This window comes from Vicia villosa, linkage group LG5 (genome assembly GCF_029867415.1).
Source record: "Vicia villosa cultivar HV-30 ecotype Madison, WI linkage group LG5, Vvil1.0, whole genome shotgun sequence".
Taxonomy (NCBI): Eukaryota; Viridiplantae; Streptophyta; class Magnoliopsida; order Fabales; family Fabaceae; genus Vicia; species Vicia villosa.
In genome coordinates, this window is record NC_081184.1 from 120,748,029 (window position 1) to 120,769,376 (window position 21,348).

The 21,348-nt window shown below is 41.5% G+C and overlaps 2 protein-coding genes across 2 annotated transcripts; one reads left to right on the forward strand and one right to left on the reverse strand.

Moving 5' to 3' along the window:
• The first annotated feature begins 1,207 nt into the window (after window positions 1-1,207).
• Window positions 1,208-7,875, forward strand: LOC131602253 (probable protein S-acyltransferase 19). The gene is made up of 9 exons (XM_058874321.1): window positions 1,208-1,398; window positions 3,154-3,267; window positions 3,373-3,777; window positions 4,677-4,745; window positions 4,868-4,939; window positions 5,033-5,161; window positions 5,266-5,346; window positions 5,742-5,942; window positions 6,619-7,875. Exons 1-9 carry the CDS (start codon window positions 1,354-1,356, stop codon window positions 7,699-7,701), a joined length of 2,199 nt encoding a protein of 732 aa, XP_058730304.1. The 5' UTR covers window positions 1,208-1,353; the 3' UTR covers window positions 7,702-7,875.
• Window positions 7,876-17,989: 10,114 nt separating this feature from the next.
• On the reverse strand, window positions 17,990-19,000 carry LOC131605292 (uncharacterized). Its single transcript, XM_058877666.1, has 2 exons — window positions 18,639-19,000; window positions 17,990-18,557 (listed from the first exon to the last, which is right to left on the reverse strand). Exons 1-2 carry the CDS (start codon window positions 18,998-19,000, stop codon window positions 17,990-17,992), a joined length of 930 nt encoding a protein of 309 aa, XP_058733649.1.
• Between the last annotated feature and the right edge of the window lie 2,348 nt (window positions 19,001-21,348).

Consider the following 21,348-nt stretch of genomic DNA (forward strand, 5'->3'; position numbering starts at 1 on the left):
GTAGTGCTGAAAAATTGAAAAGTCCTTTAGATAGTTGTGTTGTAACTAGTATTGTGTTTAATTTGCTTTATTCAATAATATGTTTCTCTTGTGAATTATCTTTGCAAAGGATTTGAAGGTTGTAAATTAAACTTGAAAAAAGTTTGAGTGAAGATTCTTGAGCTATGCTTGTCTAAATGCTTTGTCTGTTTGTTGTTGAAAGTTTGTGGGGTGATCTTGTAAAAACTCAAGTTTGATTTTAGTGGAACTCTCAAGTATTTGGGTTCTAGTGGGAAAGGAACTTCCACTAAAGACGAATTGTTCGGGTACTACCCGAGTTCGATTCTTGGTGGAAACAAGGCTCAGCCACTGAGTCGTTCCTCTGAACCACAAAACCAAATTAGTCAGTTTACTGTGTGGGTCGGAACTGACTGGCTAAACAAAAAAAAAACTTGTATAAATCTTTATTGCGCTTTCTATCTCTCTTTTCTCTTTATTTTTTGTTGTTTATTTTATATCCGATGCATATCTCTCTTATCCTTGATCTTCTTTCTACCTTATTTATATATTTTAATATAAATATTTTCAAAAATAATTTTTTTATAAATGAATCGTAAATTTCGAATATCGCAATTCACCTCTCTTGTGTTTGAAGTCATTTGATTTACAAGTTTGAAGATGTTAACAACATTATAAAACAAGAAATTTAAGAGTATTAATTAAATGATATAATTAAAAAATAAAAAGAAATTAAATTGATAATATATTATGAAACAAATACATTTTTTAAACATGATACTTATTTTCGAATAAAGAGAATATTATTTTAAACCTTTTTAAAATTTCAAATCAATTTAAATTTCAGTCATAGACATTTTTGTCTATGTCTCTTATTTTGAATTTTCACAAACCTTGCAAATGTTCCAGTAGCAATTAACCCTTCTAAGAGTCTATAAATACACTACTAAGTAAACACTCATTTATAAATAGTTGGGTTCTCTTCATAATTACTAGACTAAACGACGAGTTAGTCATTAAAATTTAAATAGTTGTTTAAATACTTTTCTAAGACAAAGATTCCTTACGATGAAATGAAACTATTATTTCCAAAAAATTAATAAAAAATAAAGAGCAAAAAACCAAAAAAGTCGGTATATATTATGTGTAAGAAATTTCCATTTTGGGGATTAGGTATATTTTCTATATTTATTTATTTATTTATTAATTTATTAAATTATTTATTGTTTCCTTCTCTTTCCATTATTCCATTGTCACTCTTCAGCTGAAATAGCAGCTAAGCGCGTTTACTTGGTACTGACTCAGTGACTCAGTGAGTTAAACTCTCACAAATCTGAACTCATCTAAGCTTCAAACATGGTCAGAAAACACGGCTGGCAATTACCAGCACACACTTTTCAGGTTAACCTTTTTCATTCTTCTAATTTTCAGTTTTTTTTTGTTAGGGTTTGTTTGATTCCGATTTGGTGTTGTGTATCTTCATTGCGTAGTTCAATTAATCGCTTAACTGGAACGTGTGATTTAGCTGATGGATTAGAAAGGTCTACTTTGTGGTAGTTCAGTAGTGGTTTAGTTTTTCAGTGTAGCTAGATTTGGGGATTGTTTGATTTTGTTTTGGTTCATTTTCCCCTTTTTAAAAATTGTTTTTTTGGTAGTTATTTTCAAAATAGGTGTTTGTTTTGGAAGCTTAAAAAGAGTTTTTTTTTTGTTGGAATAATAACAATTTAGCAAATTGTCTTTTTTTAGGGTTGAGTTGGGGGTAGAAATTGGCCAAGGTGTTTATAGATCAAATAGTTCCCCTTTTATCTTCCATGTATTGCCCAAGTCTTCATCTAGTTATGAACTGAGTGAAATAGTATAGGTGGTAGATCTTCACATCTTTACATTTCTCATATTCTGCTCCCTAATTACAAAATTATAGACCCACGAACAAGAGGCAATGACAAGTTGTGTTGTTAGTTGATAAGTTTGATGATGTAGAATAGGAATGAACTATTGCGGATATTGTTGAAATTGGTAGTTGTGTTTTGAAGTCCCACATTGCTTAGGTTCCCGGGCTGTTGGGCGTATAAATATGTGAGAGCAACCTCACCCTTTGAGCTAGCTTTTCGAGGGATGGAATTCAAACATATTTAACAGATATAAGGTAGCATGTGAAGGAAGGGACTGTACTTGAAGAAAATGTGCCTGCAAGTTTTAGGATGTAAAATATGATATAGCGCGTGTTTGGATGCATGGTGGAGGGTGTGAAAAGTGATTTTCCTTGAATCAAATTAATTAATTTTGCAAAATCAAGTTCTTTCTAAATCATGTAATGTTTGATTAATACTCACAAAAAAACATACACAAATACTCTACAAGTTTTTTAACACAAAAAATATTATTATAGAACTACAAAATTTGAAAGGTTGGGATCTTATGCATTTTTTAAAATAAACTGCAGAGGATCTGGATTCATTTAAAAAATTGCCTTTCTCTTTTCCTCTTAGGAATGAAAATACACTACCGCTTCACAACATTTTTGTATTAATATAAACATAACTCTCGGTGGTGACAAGCAGCCATCACTTATTATTGAGCTTCTGAGGCTCTTGATGTCTCTTTCTGTCAGTTTAAAACTCTCTGATGAGACTTTAGAAAATGAAAGGAAGTTGTAAATAATGAATACCTTCGTTATTGGGTTTGGTTCTTCAACTGAAATCTTTATTTCATTTCTTATAGTTCCAAAGACAGTAATACAGGGTTTAAAACAATTTAATGACGATGCATAGAGAGAAAACCCGCCCCTGTGAAGTTCGTTCACATTAATATGAACTATAAGTATAACAAATTTTAATCTAACTTAAGAAGGAAGTGTTATATTTAAAAAAAAAAGAAAAAGAAAAGTAAGCTTAGCATCTGACTCAGGCAGGGAACTGTAATTTAAACTAATATATAAAATAACTAATTTAATTTTTATTGACTACACGACCCATGCACCATTTAAATGGGAAAAAATAAATTTGATCCTCACATCAGGAAAATAAACTATTATTCTTCCATATTCTTCACCAATACTTAGTGTTGTGATTACACATCGAATTCAGTGACTTGTATTTTATCAGTTGCAGGCATGCCAACTTATTTTTCTAAAATTGTTGGCTCTTACATGAATAGGTTGTTGCAATCACTGTATTCTGCTTGTTGGTGATTGCTTTCTATGCTTTCCTTGCACCGTTTGTTGGAGGTCATATATGGGAATACACCTTTATCGGTGTCTACTCTCCTGTGGTATGCAAACTTCCTTTTTTATAATTCATCTTCATTTCGTATATATTATTTTCTTACCTGCAGGAGGAGTATGGCTAATATTGTCTCATTCTTGTGGCATTGCAGGCACTCATTGTTTTTATTCTTTATGCCAGATGTACTGCAATTAACCCTGCAGATCCAGGCATTATGTCTAAATTTGACCCTAGAATGGGAGATATGTTCGACCCTGCCCATGGGTTGTTGGGTAAGCATCAATCTTCTGAACGCGGTGATGTTGCTGCAGGAGAGAATTCCTCCCTGTCATCTGCTGTTTCCAAAAGGTCTATGACAAATATGAGCAAGAAAAGTTCAGTGGAAGATCCTGACAGAGTAGATGATTTGAGAAATCAGTATAAACCAAGCTCATGTGATGTAATTGGGGGAATTTGCTGCATACTATTTTCTCATGAAGATTGCCGAAAACAGGAAACAGCTGATGAGCAGGGCGGCGGGGAAGATGCTCTGTTCTGCACTTTGTGCAATTCTGAGGTATTATGTTGTGATTTGTGACTATTTGATACTCTGCAGAATATATCTCAATTTTAGTTCTTTCTGTTTCTATCACTTTGGTTGCAGAATATATTTCAATTTTAGGTCTTTCTGTTTCTATGTTTTTCTTTTACCCCTGTTTTGCTATTAATTGCATTGCATAGAACTATGTCACTAGTATAATAAATAACAAATCTTGGGATGAACAGTCACCAAAGTATTTTTTTTCCGCATTCTTTTTTTTTTTTTTTGACAAAAATTTTCCGCATTCTTTAAATACTATGTTTTGTTGATATAAACTAAGTCAGACTGAGCAAGTCATATAGATGATACTAAATAATTTTTCATGTAAGTATTTATGACATATCCTGGCTCCTATGGGATATTTGTTTCTTCATTTGACAGAGTTATGGTTTTGATGAATTTATTTATTTTGTTTATTCTTCCATTATGTATGGGTATTTAGTTCTTGTGTATTTTCTTCTGTTCTCATCAATGGTATCACTTATTTTTGTCTATAAAATAATGTTGGCCAATACTTTTTATCTGGTTGTGGTGCTAATTTAACCCGGGACTTCTCTTTCTGGTATAGAGATGCTGCTGAATTATGATTGTTATCGTTTTCGTTTTCGTTCCTTCTTTATCTACTTTTAGAATTTCCTTCCACTCACCTGGATTTTCGAGTGATAAATATGTTGGTGAATTGTGAGCCCTTTTGCTGCCATTCCTTTGTTTATGTTTGGAAAGCCACTAAATATTTGGAACACAATTTTGTTTACTCTAATTTTATAAATATATGTAGTTGCGTTCAGTTTTGAATATAAACATTTAGTGAATAGCTTTAAACCTCAGATCTCTGCTTCTCCCTCAGTTTGTATGATTTGTTTCCCATGTTGTAGGTGCGCAAGTTCAGTAAACATTGTAGAAGTTGTGATAAATGTGTTGATGGCTTCGATCACCATTGTCGGGTATGACTTCGTTTGATGACGGAAATGTTACATCTTGGAGTGTTTTTCAACTCTGCTTTAACATTTTATTTATTTCTTTCAACTTTGATCCTCACTTCACTTGATACATCACATTGCTGCAGTGGCTTAACAACTGCGTGGGTCAGAAAAATTACCATTCTTTTATTTCTCTTATGGCCTTTAGTCTTGCATGGGTATGTATATTGGTCCACTAATTTTTATTATTTAAAAGCAATAATTTGTTTTGTTGCTAATAATGCCTTTTCTACTTACTCTTCTGCACTCAGCTTGTTATTGAAGCTGGAGTCGGTATTGCTGTTTTAGTGCGTTTCTTTGTTAATAAGAGAGGAATGGAATCTGAAATCATTGATAGACTTGGAAATGGATTCTCTCGTCCCCCGTTTGCTGCAGTTGTGGTATCTCTTCTATTTAGGTTTTATAGTATAAGTAAATCTGGATGTGGCAACTGGCCATTATTAAGTATATTTGAAAATTTATGTTTCTTGTTCAATATTTGTAGGTCGTATGTACTGCAGTTTCGGTCTTGGCTTGTGTGCCTTTGGGTGAGCTTTTCTTTTTCCACATGATCCTAATCAGGAAGGTCAGTGATTCAGTAGCTGAGATTCTGAGGTTGTTTTTCTGTTCTTATTTATTCCCCAACCCCATTCCTTAATGAATGCTTCTATAGAATCTATATTTAATTTAAAGAAATTAAAATACAAAGACAGAGAAGGGTAAAACATCCTCCTAATGAAGCAACAGTGTACATCGGCAAAAAGTTGAAACATTAAACTTAATGAGAGACTTTCATACTGGTAAAACCAAATTTAAGTGTTAGTTACTGTCACTAAAGCCTTTTTGCGAGTGATGCTTGAGATTTCTTGCTTCTACCCTGATATTTAAATATCACTATTAGCTTTAAGTTTCTAGCTAGAATTATTTAGCCATTTCACAGAGTGGTTCTCTTATCTTCCATCCTTTCTTCTTTTGGATCAGGGTATCACAACATATGAGTATGTTGTAGCAATGAGAGCCATGAGCGAAGCACCTCCAGGGGCATCTGTGGATGGGGATTTGCCAAATATACTTTACTCTCCAACTGGCTCAGCAACAACTGGATTGAGTGGAGGAAGTTCTCTTGGATTGCAGTACAAAGGGGCGTGGTGTACCCCTCCTAGGGTATTTGTCGACTATCAGGTACTTAGTTTTGAATTTATTTTCATCTAAAAATAAGCTATGCTGCAATATTAAGTGCCAAAAGATTCTTGTTGACTTTTTATATCATAGGTTTGTAGCGAGGAAACTTTAGTGAAAAACTCTTGGGCAATAATCAAAGCATGATAAATTTTTCTTATTTAGTTCAAATCTTTTATTACTGCAAGTTGCTATAGAAATTTAAATGTTTAATCTATTAAAAGGGTATTCCAATTATATTGTTGAGCACTTCATCCTGACTAAGTATAATCCTCACCACTCTCTTATCCCAACACTGAGTAGTCTTTAAATTCTGCAAGTTGTTCTGTATCCAGTTGCTTCTCCAAATAGACGATGAGTAATTCTTGGCACCCTTGTGCCATTGAGAGACTCTTAAACTTAATATCAAAAAAACTTTTGGACTGTCTTAATCGATTTGTAGTTGACACTTTGTTGTACTGACTATGGGTTAATAGCTACTTTTCATGTCAATCCATTTAATTTAAACTTTTACTTTTACACTTATATTTTATCAAGCTCTGATTATGCAAATTGCATCATTACATGTTAACGTATATGACTGTTTTTCTTTTCTTGACAAGAAAAAAAATGTTGATTTGCTCTTAAAAAGTATTTCTGTGACTTGGTTCATGGAGTTTGCTTTAAACATTGATTTTAGGATGAAGTTGTGCCTCACTTGGAGCCTGGAATGCTGCCATCAACTGTTGATCCAGATGCAGCTGGGTTTGCAGAAAGAGGGCAAAAGATGCCAAAAAGGCCTGTTCGTATTAGTGCTTGGAAGCTTGCTAAATTGGATTCTCAAGAGGCAGCGAGAGCAGCGGCTAAAGCCAGGGCATCTTCTTCAGTTTTGCGACCTGTAGATAGCCATCGTCCACCTGATGCAGAATTAAGCTCTAGTGGAAACATGAGCATCAGAAGTAGTATGAGTATAGATACTGGAATTAATAAGGAAGTAAAACACGAGTTAAGATTGTCTCCAGTGGGGAATTTGATTGCTCCTAGTCAAGGAAGCCGTGACGAGTATGAAACTGGAACTCAAAGTATGAGTAGTTTCAGTAGTCCAAGCCATGCTCAAGAGGCAGTTACTCTCAGCCCTCTTCCCCAGGGGCGTACTTTGGGTGGCTTCAGGGCTGGTATTTCAGTTCCTAGTTTGGTGCCTGAGCGTCCTTTAACTTCTAAAGCCACATTGCCAAACTTCAGGAACCCAATATCCAATCCGTCTCATGGATTCGATGGAACAATGATGCTGAAGGGAGCAAGTAACGACCCGTTACTGCTTTCAGCTTCCAGCACATCGATTCTAAGAGATGTGAAACGGACATCAGTTGTTTGGGATCAAGAAGCCGGCCGATATATCTCAGTTCCTTCATTGCCTTCAGAAGCTCGAAATAGGTCATCTCTGCAAACAGAAATGCCAAATTCAAATACTGAAACAAGCAGTATTGGAAGGAAACCAATGATACCTCCACAGGAACCGGGGTCATCTGCACCTAAATCTCCAAGGCAGCATGCACAGAATCTGACGTATACAGGAGAGTCTATCTTTTTTGGTGGTCCATTTTTGAGTGTGGCTGCTAAAGATGGTTTGAAAAATGAAAGATCAGTAGAGGCTCATGATAGCATAGCAGTAAACTTACCCCAAGAACCAAGATATAGAAGAGATTCACATTCAAATCAACTTCCAGTGTTTGTTCCTGGTGGTTTTGATAATGCTCTTCAACCTCGGCCGGGTATGAATTAGCTTAAGATGTTTGAGTTTCTTATGAGTTGGACACAGTTAATGCTGGAGTCAAGAGGATAGTGAAGGTTTTTTTATGTTAAAGTGATCCCATACACACCATATTGGATTGTTGGCCTTTCTGTATGATGCACGACAACATTCTCGACTCCATCAACTAAGCGGTTGTTTATCGAATCAGCATTTAGGTTTGACATCTGTCATCTGACAGCCTGTATGTTTGAGCTACACATCTCAATGCTACTGAGTGTTTGAAAGAATGATCTCCATTCTTCCGCCTGCTAAACATGCCTTGAGAACAGTGAGTCTTCCGTTTTGTGGTAGATGAAATCTCAATGCAAATTCGCATGACATTTCATTTCACTATTAAAAAAAATGCTCATTATAGCTTTAAAATTAAGTGATTTTGACATTTTTTCAAAAAAGTTATATCTCAAAGATGATTTATATAAAAAGCTATTTGAAATAGCTCAAAATTAAGTGGTATTTTAAAATTTTGATATTTAATTTTTTGTAATAAAAATATAAAATATCTAAAATAACATATTATTTAAGCCGAATTTAAAATTTTTTAATTTATAAATTTCATGTTACATTGTAAAAATTACTTTAAAATTTAATTGCAACACAAATATTTTACATTTGATATTAACTTGTGTTTTTACCACAAGTTAACAATAGTATTCTTTTTATTTATTTAGTCAAATTTTTTAATTAGTAATATTAATTTAGAAATTTAACTATTTTTTTCTTTTTACAAGAGTATTAATTATTTTTTATAGATATTTTTTAATAGTTTTTAATACAAATTTTATTTCAAAATTTTTATATGTAAGCCGCCACTCCAATCTTAAAAAGTTGCTACTCTATACCTTTTCATACATAAAACTTTTGTCAATACTAATTTTCTTAAAACCTAACTTTAAGTAAAACATTTTAAATTTTTATTTAGTTAATAAACTTGTAATGTGGTTATATGATAAAAAAAGAAAGAAAGAATACAAACTTAAGATGAGTTAACAAAAGAAGTTATTATTCAAGGAGGTTGGGTAAAGTGCCATAAAACATGTATAGTTAATCAACAATAAAAAAAATTAAATATTTGTCAAAACATAGTAACATAGTAAGATATTAGGAACATTTCTTTATATTCTTTCAAGATAATGTTTTTTTTTTCGCGCGCATATATATATATATATATATATATATATATATATATATATATATATATATATATATATATATATATATATATATATATATATATATATATATATATATATATATATATATATATATATATATATATATATATATATATATATATATATATATATATATATATATGGCATATCATATGAGAATGACATATTTATATGAGAATGTGAGAATGAATCTGAACCATTGGATTTTAAAATAAATGGTAGAGATTATGGGTGAATCTTTTTTTTCCCTCTCCTACTTCATTTATTTCAAGATGCAGGAGAGAGAAAAAAAAGATTCACCCATAATCTCCGCCATTTATTTTAAAATCCAATGGTTCAGATTCATTCTCACATTCTCATATAAATATGTCATTCTCATATGATATGCCATATATATATATATATATATATATATATATATATATATATATATATATATATATATATATATATGGAGCATATCAAGTGAGAGCAATTTTAAATGAGAGGATGAGAGGAATAAATATCAACCTTTGGATTCATCAAGAGACAGAAATTAATAGCCACATTAATGTATTAACATTCTCTCTCTTGATGAATCTAAAGGTTGATATTTATTCCTCTCATCTCTCATTTAAAAATGCTCTCACTTGATATGCTCCCTATATATATATATATATATATATATATATATATATATATATATATATATATATATATGAGAATGACATTTTTATGTGAGAATATGAGAATGAATTTGAACCATTAGATTTTAAAATAAATGGTGGATATTAAGTGTCAATCTTTTTTTCTTTCTCTCACATCATTTATTTTAATAATGGAGGAGAGATAAAAAAAGATTCACACATAATCTCCACCATTTATTTTAAAATCTAATGGTTCAGATTCATTCTCATATAAAGAAGACATTCTCATATGATATGCCCTCTATGATATGCTATTCTAGAAAACTTTGACTTTGACAATAAGACATTAAGGGCCCGTTTGGTGCGCCGGATAAGTGATAGAATATGATATCTATATCACATCCTATCCTATCTCAATCCAGTGTTTGCTGACACAACAAGACATGATAAGTTAATCCTGAAACTTATCCTATCCTGCCTCACTAGTTCAAATAGTTATCCTGAATATGAGTTGGGTTAGAATTCAGCAGAATAGGATAAGAAAATGATTTCCTAATTTACTCCTATAATATAATTTAAAATAAAAAATTTAATATGACAAAATATAAATAAAAATTAATTTGATATTAAATTAAAATTATTAATAAATACTTTTTAAAAAATATTATGGTTGTCATAAGAATATTTTTTCATTTTATAAAATATAAAAATTAGAATATTTAGAAACAAAATAATTATTAAAAATTTTCTATGATCTTTTTCAAGAAAAATTGAAATTATTTACTCAATAGTGTTAAGGAGTTTTTTTAATTATAGAAAAATATTTATTTTTTTATCAAATTTATAAATTTTAAAATATTTTACAAAATAATTTTAAAAAAATATAATTGTTATCTACATATATATTGATCGTACCTGATCAGGAGAATCGTCAAGGCGGCAGAATCTGGCTTGAAGAGCAAGATGGGGGGTACCTGCAAGGTCCTCCGATGCTAAAGTCAGTAGCTATCAGAGAATGAAGGTTTAGAGAGTGAAGAATGTGATACCTGACCCTCTAGTGAAAGAGGGTATTTATAGCCCCCAGCGCTGGGCCAAGGTTTCCTAATTGGGCCAAATCCAGTTGGAGGCCCACGTGCTAGGAAACTGCCAGAACACCCTTGTGCTAGGGCTGAGTCAGCAGGTGACCCACGTCCTGGATGAGCGTGGCGGAGGATTCGGAGGAGGTTGACCGGATCCTTCGCTGTAGCGTGACGCGCGGTCTTCGTGCTTGGGCAATCCGTAACGGCTACCAAGTAAATGGGCCCAAATGCTTTGGGCCTGCTCGGCTAGAAGGAAGAGCTGGGCCTGCCCGGCCCAGTCCAGAACAGGAGCCCCCCAAGTCATTAGTCGTGTGGGAGTGATGACTTTAACCAAGAGGCTGGCCGAGCACGAGTGCGAACGCTTGTCGTCAACTGGGCTCTCCTCGGATGCTTAGGTTAGCGGGGAGAGGAGTTGCTGACGGGGATGCAAGACCAAAGAGGTGGTCGGTTCTAGTTCTCGGAGTCCGGCCGAGGAGGCGACTGTCCCTTTGGTTTCCACCTGACACGTTTTGGTTGCTTCTTGTCAGAGTTTGACTGACAGGTGGCGACTGTTGAGACTGCCATCATTGCAGCGCCGTTTCGGAATAAGTACCGGCTGCGCCGTTTGGGTTTTCCAAGACACTTTATGACACTTGGCGCTTTCCCATGCTAAGAGCCGCCTTGGGGTGTAGGCAATGATTGCGCCTCCTAGGTTGCCTAGGCCATCATGACACCCTTTGGCCTCCTTCCTCTATATAAAGAGCGAGAAGATCATTCATTTATCACTTAGCATTTTGAAAACTTCCAAGACTCGCTCACAGCTCTCTTCTTCGTCTCGTGCATCTCTCCTCCGCTCTCTCAAGTAAGTTCCTCGTCTTCTCCTTTATGTTTATTTATTTAAGATTTATGTTCTAGTTTGAGTGCGGCGAGCAAGATTTAAGAGTACAGTGAGCAAGGCTAATGAGTGTGCCGAGTAGATTTAGGAAATTGTTATTCTTTCATATGCGTTTGCCGAGTGAGACTTGAGCAAGCCGAGCGAGAACAGTTGAGTGAGACATCCAGCCTTTGAATTAGACGAGGAGAGTTTAAATGTGACGAGCAAAAGATTTTGCTTGTCTCGATCAGGGTTGTTGGAGAATTAGATGTGTTTGTCGACCATCGTTGGGGGTGGTCACCTTATCTTGCGAGCACCTTTTTTTAATGTAGTTCGATGGTGGTTGGTCGGATCTGATGGACCTAGGAGGGTGCATCGTGGATGTTGGTCGTAGGCAGGAGTCTTTCCTCGTCCTCTCTCCTCGCCCTTTCACTTGACTTGCGGTGGAAGGGTGGATTTGACAAGTCGAATTCACTGTTTCCTCTGCTTTTCAGGTAAATGGCTGACGAAAACAAGGACGACGTCGTCTTTGACATATCCGACGGGGACGAAGCTATTGGTTGCTCGTAGGATGAGGGTGTTCCAATCATTGAGACCTCCCCGAGGGAGCTTGAGGAATGGGTGGCCGTCGCTCCGAGGACGATCGCGTCGCGCTTCTCGACGCATCCTAAGGAGGGCTTTAATGTCCTCGAAGATCTTGATCCGAACGAGGAGCCTTCCTGGGGTGCCTTTGTGCCTAAGTCTCATCAGAGGATCTGCTCGCAATTCCCTGGTCCTCGCTTCGCTATGTATGAGTTCGTCTTCAAGGAGGTCGGGCTCAGGCTCCCCTTCACGCATCTACAGCGGAGTGTTTTCGGGTGACTGCGTTTATGTCCGTCCCAGCTTCACCCCAACGCCTTTGCGTTTCTAAGGGCCTTTGAAATCGTGTGCGGATTTTTGGAGGTCGAGGCAACTCTGCCCCTATTTTTCAGAGTGTTTCATCTGCAGAGGTTGCGTGACTCGGACGGCAAATGGAGTTGGGTGTCCTTCAAGCAGCCGAAGAAGCTGTTCGCCATTTACCAGGACTCCATCAAGCATTTCAAGGGTCGATACTTTATGGTTAAACCTCTCACTCCTGGGGCCGAGGATCATTTGTTTGAGATTCGAGAGTATATTCAGGACGGAGTGAAAAAGATGGGTCCCGCTGCTCGGTTCCCATTGGAGTGGCAATATGATCACTTCGAGCATGGGACTGACTACTATATTTTCCGAGATGAGGATCTCAACGAGCGTGACACGGAGGGGTATCAACGGCTCGCCTCCTTCGTAGATGGGTTTAGGCCGGCAGTATGCACCTATCCCAACGGGGATCCTTTATTCGAAGAGGACGGGGGTCCCATGCTGGAGCCTCGGTATATCAACACCAAAGCTATCCTCGAGTGCGGGGGTTACGGGGATGCGATGATCTTGCTTGGTGAGGAAATTATTTCATGTTTGAATAATATCTCTTCGGTACTAACTCCTTTTGTTTTGCAGGGCAGATGGCCGACTTGCATGACAAGGTCGTGAAGATGAGAGCAAAGAACAAAGCGGCTACCAAGGTGGCCGTGAAGCGAACACGGGTCGAGGAAGTCAAGGCAGCTGCTGCTGGCGCTCCTGATGGTGGATCCCCTTCGTCGGTTGGGACGACTTCGGGTGATTCCCCGACCGGGAAAAAACAAAAGAACGAAGGGACTCCAGAAGTTCGTCCTCTCATCAACTACAACCCCTCTGATGACGACATAGTGCTGCCCTCTTGTACCTTGCATAGGGGACTCTTCTCGAAGAAGAATGTGCTGCGTGATCGGGTTACCGAACTGGAGAAGTCTCACCTCCCTTCCGCCGAGGAATATGAAGACGAGAAGGTGTTGGTGACTCGCTCTCAGCTTTTGGGCAAGGTGAGGGAGCTGGAGGTCGACTGCGTCGCTACCTTGGGGGTTGGATTCAGGGCCGCGGTGGATCAACTGAAAGTTCTCAACCCGCGCTTGGTGACGAAGGGAATTTGTCCTTACAAAAAAGTCGTGGATGGGCGGATCGAGTCAAATCCCGAGTTTGAGGACTGGGAAGACGAGCAGGATGTTCCGGGTGAAGACAACGGTGCCGAGGAGGAAGACGGCGACGTTTGATCAGTTTCTTTTCCTTTTCTGGCCTGTGCGCCGGTGCATTTGTGGCCTGCGTGCCAAAGTAGTTAGTTGGGCGATGCTCGAATAATTTTTTGGGGTCTGCGTGCCCGTAATCTTTGTAATATTTGGATATCACCGGCCAGTTTGGTCGGTTTTTAATTCTATTTTGCATTTCATGCTTTGATTCAATGTTCATTTGTCTTGTTTATTTTTTGTGCTCGACCGAGGTTTATTGCCCGGGCGTGTGGTGTACGATCCGGTTGCGCAGAGCAGGTGTGCGCTATTAGCGGGCACGAGGCCGCGGTTGGGGCCAAGTGCTCGCAGCGTGAACGGTCCCATCGCGAGCTGGGGTTCTGCCGTGCAGGTACTGCCGTGGTGGGCTAGTTGTAAGGCCCGCCGTGTAGTTGGTCTTGCCTTTTGGTAGGGAGTTCCAACTGTTGCTGTCGTGGAGCACTCGCGTCTGTACCATGACGCGAGTCCATGTCCGGTTTCCCCTCGTGTTCGGTACAAGCGGCCGGGGAGCGTTAGGTTGTACCTAACTATAATAGCGTCTGAGTTTTTCAGTGTTCCAAGGCCGAACAAGTTTTTCGCCGAGAAGGTTCTCGAGATAATAGGCGCCGTTTTCGGTTTTATCGTAAACTCGGTATGGGCCTTCCCAGTTCGGGGCTAGTTTGCCCTCGCGAAAGTCCTTCATGTTTCTGCGGAGCACTAGGGCACCAACTTCGAATTCGCGCTTGATAACTTTGGCGTTGTGGCGTAAAGCTATCTGTTGTTTCAACTTTGCTTCTCGGAGGGAAGATCCTGCTCGGATTTCCTCGACCATGTCGAGTTCTTCCCTCATAGCTTCGTCGTTGTGCTCTTCCTCGAGAGGCGACTCGGTCCGACGAGATGGCTCTCGGATTTCCACGGGGATCACGGCTTCGGTGCCGTAAGTTAACCTGAACGGTGTTTCGCCGGTGCTTGAATGGGGGGTCGTCCTGTACGCCCAAAGTACATTGTGTAGTTCTTCGACCCAAGCTTTCTTTGCCTCGCCCAACCTCCTCTTCAATCCTCGGAGGATTACCCGGTTGGCAGCTTCAGCTTGCCCATTTGTTTGGGGGTGTTCGACCGAAGTGAAGTGTTGTTTCGTTCTGAGTTTGGCTACGAACTCTTGGAACTTTCTGTCGGTGAATTGGGTGCTGTTGTCGGTTATAATCGCCTGCGGAACCCCGAACCGAGCGAGTATGTTCCGTTTATAAAAACGGAGCACGTTTTGGGACGTGATCTTGGCGAGCGCTTCGGCTTCTATCCATTTGGTGAAGTAGTCGACGGCGACCACCAGGTATTTATTTTGGTATGAACCGACCGGGAAGGGTCCGAGGAGGTCCATTCCCCATGTGGAGAAGGGCCAGGGTGAGGATAAAGATTTAAGCTCGTTCGGGGGAGCTAAGTGCATGTCGGCGTGGCGCTGACATTTGTCGCATTTCTGGACGTGCTCCTTTGCATCCTGTTGTATGGTCGGCCAGTAATACCCGGCCCTGAGGGCCTTTCTCGCGAGTGACCGGCCGCCGAGGTGTTGACTGCTAATCCCCTCGTGAAGCTCTTGGAGAATCTCGAGCGCTTGCAAGGCGTCGACACATTTGAGGAGAGGAATGAAGAAACCTCGTCGGTATAGTTTGTTCTCGACGATGGTGTACGAGCAGGCTCGTCTTTTGATTGCTGAAGCCTCTTTTGCATCGGTTGGGAGTTCGTCCTTCGTGAGAAAATTATACACCAGGGTCATCCAGCAGTTGTCGTCGCCGATGGTGAGCACTGGTAGGGGTTGTGCGCCCTTGTCTATGCTTGGCCTTGATAGGATTTCCTGGATCACTGACTTGTTTCCGCCTTTTTTTCTTGTGCTCGCGAGTTTGGATAAGACGTCGGCTCGTGAGTTGTGTTCTCGGGGGATGTGCTCGACTTCTGCCTTTGTGAATTTTTTCATCTTATCTTTGACGAGCGTGAGGTACTCGGCGAGCACGTCGTTTTTGGCTTGGTAATCGCTGCTGATATGGGATGCGACGAGTTGGGAGTCGGTGTAGATTTTAACCTCCCGCGCGCCCACATCCTCGGCGAGCCGTAGGCCCGCTAGGAGAGCTTCGTATTCGGCCTGGTTGTTCGACGTGTTGAAAGACAGAACCAAGGATACTTCGATGATGAGTCCCTCGTCGTTTTCTAAGATAATGCCGGCCCCGCTCCCCGAGCTGCTTGAGGTGCCATCTACGTAGATGGTCCACTTATTCTCAGCGGGGGACGGGGAGTTGGCGATTGAGGTCATCTCAGCTACGAAATCTCCCAGTGCCTGAGCCTTCAGTGCCCTCTTGCTTTCGTACTGTACGTCGAACTCGGAAAGTTCGAGGGACCACCTTAGCATTCTCCCGGCCATGTCTGGTCGACCAAGGAGTTGCTTGATAGGCTGATCTGTTCGAACGACGATGGTATAGGCGAGGAAGTAGTATCTCAGCCTTCTGGCTGCTGTCACTAGGGCCAGGGCGACTTTCTCGATCTGCTAGTATCGCACCTCGAGTCCTTGTAGGGCTTTGCTGGTGAAGTATACGGGTTTCTGCCCGTCATCAATCTCTCGGATCAAGGCCGCGCTGACTGCCTCGTTTGAGACGACCAGGTAGAGATATAATGGCTCGTTATCATCGGGTCGAGAGAGGACAGGTGGTTTGGAGAGTACTTGCTTGAGGTGTGATAGTGCTTGCTCGCACTCCTCGGACCATTCAAAGGTCGCTTCTTTTCGTAATAACTTAAAGAATGGAAGAGCGTGTTGGGCGAATTTTGCGACGAAACGGGATAGTGCCGTGAGCATCCCGTTTAGGACTTGGATGGATTTTTTATTGTTAGGAGTGGGGAGTTCCAAGAATGCTCGGCATTTATCCGGGTTGGCTTCTATTCCTTGTTCGGTCAAATAGAAACCGAGGAATTTGCCTGCTCGGTCGCCGAAGGTGCATTTTTCCGGGTTGAAGCGCATCTTGCAGGATCTGGCCTGCTCGAATACCCGCTCGAGATGGGTGGTGTGATCGGAGTCTTCTCGAGATTTGACGATCATGTCGTCCATGTATACCTCGAGAGTATCGCCGATCTCTCCTCGGAACACTTTGTTCATCATCCGTTGGTACGTGGCTCCGGCGTTTTTGAGTCCGAAGGGCATTACGTTGTAGTAATAGTTGCCCGACTCGGTCATGAACGCTGTGAACTATTTGTCGCTCCTCGCCATGGGGATCTGGTTTTAACCTGAATAAGCATCCATAAAAGACAATAATTTATAGCCGGCCGAGTTGTCGACCAGCCTATCAATGTTAGGTAACGGATAAGCATCTTTGGGGCATGCCCGGTTAACATCAGTGTAATCAACGCACATTCTCCATTTTCCATTAGATTTTTTAACTAGTACAACGTTTGAGAGCCAAGTAGAATATTTGGCCTCGGAAATAAAATTTGCCTCTAAGAGGTCTTTTACAGCTTTCTCGGCAGCCTCTGCTTTCTCGGGAGACTGCCGGCGCCTACGTTGAACTACTGCCTTCGCGGCTGGATCAATGGAGAGATGGTGGCAGGCGACCTTGGGGTCGAGTCCGGGCATTTCCGCTGCGCTCCAAGCGAACAGGTCGGCGTTAGCTCGAAGGCAAGCCACGAGCTGCTTTCTCGGTAGGTCTGGGATGCCCTTTCCGATCTTCACTGCTTTGTCGGGGTTGTCGCCCAGCGGGACAAGCTCGAAATCCCTGTCCGGGACAGGTCGGAAGGGGTGAGCTACCTTTGGTCGCGCCTCTTCGCCTTTCTTCAGCTCTTCTTCTGTAAAGCGTGCGTCAAGGTCGATTGAGCTGACATTGGTCGTCTGATGTTGATCTTCTCGAGGATGGGGGAGCGATCAGTTGCAGCCCTTTCACCGAGGCGTCGAAGATTCTTCTGGCAGCTTCAATGTCGGCGTTGATGGTGGCCACTCGTCCTGTTCTCGTGTAGAATTTCATCTTCAGGTGCACAGTCGAGGGCACGACGGTGAGCTCAGCCAGAGTGGGGCGTCCGATAATGCAGTTGTATAGGGTCTTGCAGTCGATCACCAAGAATCTGGTTTTGACTTGTCTGGAGGCTTCCCTTCCCCGAAGGTGACTATCAGCTCGACGTAACCCCAAGGTTTGGTTGTGGCTCCGTTGAAACCTTGGAGGTCAGAACCCACATAAGGAGTGAGGTGTGAGTCGTCCAGCTGGAGTGTCCGGAAGAGGTGAGAGTACATGATGTCGACCGAGCTGCCTTCGTCGACTAGGACTCGTCGGACGTCAAAATTTTCCATTTTGGCCTGGACGAGTAGGGGAATTGTGGCGTTGGGAGCTCTGCCGGGCAATTCTTCCAAGTAGAAAGTGATTGGATCTGATTATCCTCTGAACTTCCGCAGAGTAGGGCCGAGGTCTGCGTTGGCGTTGAACAATTCATCGAACTTTCTCTTCACTGAGCTGATGGTGAGAGAACCGGGATCCCCGCCGTTAGAGACGACCATGGCGGTCGGGAATCTTTCCCACTCGCTAAATGCGGTAGTTATTCCGACCGAAGGCATGAAGTCTTCAGGACGGGTGACGGACAGGGCTACTTGCAGAGGCCTGTTATCCGGTGAGTTGCCCTCATCAGAGTTTCGTTGGTCGTCCCTCCGGGAAGGTTCCCCTTTCTTTGTGTATTTCGAAAGGCGACCTTCCTTGATCAGTGTCTCAATGGCATCCTTAAGATGAATGCATTCCTCGGTTAGATGCCCGTGACTCTTGTGGTACTTGCAGTACTTGGATATGTCAGTTCCTGGTCTTGCGGGGTTTGACTTCGGGGGGCTGATGTTGGAATTCTTGAAGTCGGTGCTTTTGCATTCGGCCAAGATTTTCTCCCGTGAAGCATTCAGAGGGGTGTAGTCGTTGAAGCGACCAGCTGGTCCTCGGCGCTCTTTGGCGTCGTGGGACCTGTCATCTTTCCTTTTTTCATGTCCCCGTCTTGAACCTGAGTTTTCGTAGTTCGAACTACGAGCGGCATCATTTCCTCACGAGGCTTTCATGGCAGCAGCCTCTCCTTCTTCGAAAGCGATGAAGGCTTGAGCTTTGTGGAGGAGGGCGTTCATGGTGTGCACCTTCTCGATTTTGATGGTCTTCTTGAAGTCACTTCCGGGGAGAAGCCCTCGCTCTAGGAGGTACCTCTTCATGTAATCGGTCGTCTGTACTTGGACGGCTTCTTTGTTGAACCTGCCGAGGTAGTCTCGGAGAGGTTCATTGGTTCCTTGGATTACTGCTTCGAGGTTCGCCTCTGATTTCGATTGTCGACGGGATGCTGTGAAATGGCTCAGAAAGAGCTCTTTGAGCTCGGTCCAGGAGTGGATGGAGTTGGGAGGAAGGTTCCTGTACCATGTCATCTCTCCTTTCCTGAGGGTGGTCGGAAAGATGCGGCATTTGATGGATCCCCGGACGACGTGATAGTCCATGACAGCTTCGATGCTCCGAATATGGTCATCGGGATCAATGGTTCCATCGTATTGGTCCAAGATGGGTGATTTTCCCATCCCTCGTGGAAGACGAACTCTTCGGATATTCTCGGACAAGGGACTGCGGAAATCTTCCTCGTCGCTTGGTCCAGGGGAGGTCGAGTGACTGCTTCGCCTGGGCTTAGCCTGTGTTTTGCCCGAATTTTTGCGGATGTCCTTTGGAGGAGAATGCTCGCGGGGTTTCAACACAGCCTTGGAGGGGCCTTGGTGTTCTTGCTCGGGTGAGAGGCTCCTAGCTTTAGTGGTTTCAGGTCTCTGATTTTTCCTGCTCTTTCGTGGTGGAGAGCGGGAATATGACCTCTGGTGACGGTTCCTCCTAGGCGGCGAGCGAGAAGAGGACGGGGAGCGTCTGCGATGTCTCATCGGTGGTGAGAGCAAGGAGGAGTAGGAACGCGATCGATAGTGCCTCCGCGGGGGGGAACGATATCGTCGTTTCCTTTCCAGCTCGTGGATGCGGTCACCCTGAAGGCGGATGAGACGGTTGGTCTTCTGCAGTTCTTTGAGTAAGAGGATGGCTGTGGGGTCTGTGTCCTCAGGAATGTTGACCTGCTCCTCTTGGTCGTCTTCATAATGAACCCTACGCCTGTCGGAGGTATGGGTGAACGAGGAGGCAACATGTCCGTCCCTGGCGTCAGTTTCGTTCACGTTCTGGGCCTGCTCTAGTCCATTTTGGGGTTGAGCCTGCTCGTCTTCCCCGTTCTGAACATGTCCCTCGGGTGAAACTTGTTCGACGTTCTAAACTTGTTGAAGGCTCTGCACCTGCTGGATGTTCTGGATTTGCTGCCTTCTGGGTTATGAGGTCTCATGCCTCGGCCTTCTCTATCCGGCAGAGGTATGACACTGTCCTTCCCGCCGATGATGATTTGTCCCCTCGCGGACGGAATCCTCGATCAGCTGTTGCAGTTGGAAGGGATCAGGGTTTGGGATGTTGTTGTTGTTGTTGTCAGCCATGACGATTGTGAATGGATTAGCTTTGATCTTTGTTTGTTAAAGAAGGGGGAGCAAGTTTCCCATAGACGGCGCCACTGATCGTACCTGATCAGAAGAATCGTCAAGGCGGCAGAATCTGGCTTGAAGAGCAAGATGGGGGGGTACCTGCAAGGTCCTCCGATGCTAAAGTCAGTAGCTATCAGAGAATGAAGGTTTAAAGAGTGAAGAATGTGATACCTGACCCTCTAGTGAAAGAGGGTATTTATAGCCCCCAGCGCTGGGCCAAGGTTTCCTAATTGGGCCAAATCCAGTTGGAGGCCCACGTGCTAGGAAACTGCCAGAACACTCTTGTGCTAGGGCTGAGTCAGCAGGTGACCCACGTCCTGGATGAGCGTGGCGGAGGATTCGGAGGAGGTTGACCGGATCCTTCGCTGTAGCGTGACGCGCGGTCTTTGTGCTTGGGCAATCCGTAACGGCTACCAAGTAAATGGGCCCAAATGCTTTGGGCCTGCTCGGCTAGAAGGAAGAGCTGGGCCTGCTCGGCCCAGTCCAGAACACACACACACACACACACATATATATATATATATATATATATATATATATATATATATATATATATATATATATAGTATCTTGTGTGAACCAAACACATGATAGGATAAGTCTTATCCTGTCTGTATCATATCCTATCCTTATCTTGCTTGATATCCTATTCTTATATTCCTTGATATCCTATCACGTCTTTATCATATCCAGCGCACTAAACGGGCCCTAAAAATACAATCCCAAATAATGTTCAACTTCATAAAAAGTAGAATTCGTTGTAACTTGTGTAACGCCCCATATTTTTCATTTATTAATTTATTTAGAATTTAAATTAATTATTTGGATTATTGGGAATTTTATTGAATTTAATTGGATTAAATTGAGAAATAGAGCTATTGGGCCAAGTATGGTGTTAGTAAAGAGGGGGTGCTAAGTGTAGGCCTTTTTCCAAGGTTATATTTTTTTAAAAACAAAGAAATAAGGAAAAAGAAGGAAATTGGAAAAAATAAAAGAGGAGAAGAGAAGCAAAAGAGGAGAAAGCAGAGAACGTGAAAGAGCATGGAAAGAGGAGGGTTTTCAAGAAATTTGGCTAAGGTAAGGGGGGACTTATCTGATTAACTTCTATTATCGGGTTATAGAATGATAGTACAGAAATAGTGTATAATTCGTATAAATTGAGTCGTACAATAGATTTGGGGATTTGGGATGTTTTGACGATAATTGCTCATTTTGATGAATTC

What these genes read in the sequence shown, in the direction of transcription:
- LOC131605292 (XM_058877666.1), bottom strand. Translation starts at nt 19,000, where the DNA reads ATGACATGGTACAGGAACCTTCCTCCCAACTCCATCCACTCCTGGACC. An exon ending in GCTGCTGCCATGAAAGCCTC is followed by an intron (nt 18,558 to 18,638) that starts GTGAGGAAATGA and finishes GAAAGATGACAG; the next exon opens with GTCCCACGACGCCAAAGAGC.
- LOC131602253 (XM_058874321.1), top strand. Translation starts at nt 1,354, where the DNA reads ATGGTCAGAAAACACGGCTGGCAATTACCAGCACACACTTTTCAG. An exon ending in GCACTTTGTGCAATTCTGAG is followed by an intron (nt 3,778 to 4,676) that starts GTATTATGTTGT and finishes CCCATGTTGTAG; the next exon opens with GTGCGCAAGTTCAGTAAACA. An exon ending in GCTTCGATCACCATTGTCGG is followed by an intron (nt 4,746 to 4,867) that starts GTATGACTTCGT and finishes ACATTGCTGCAG; the next exon opens with TGGCTTAACAACTGCGTGGG.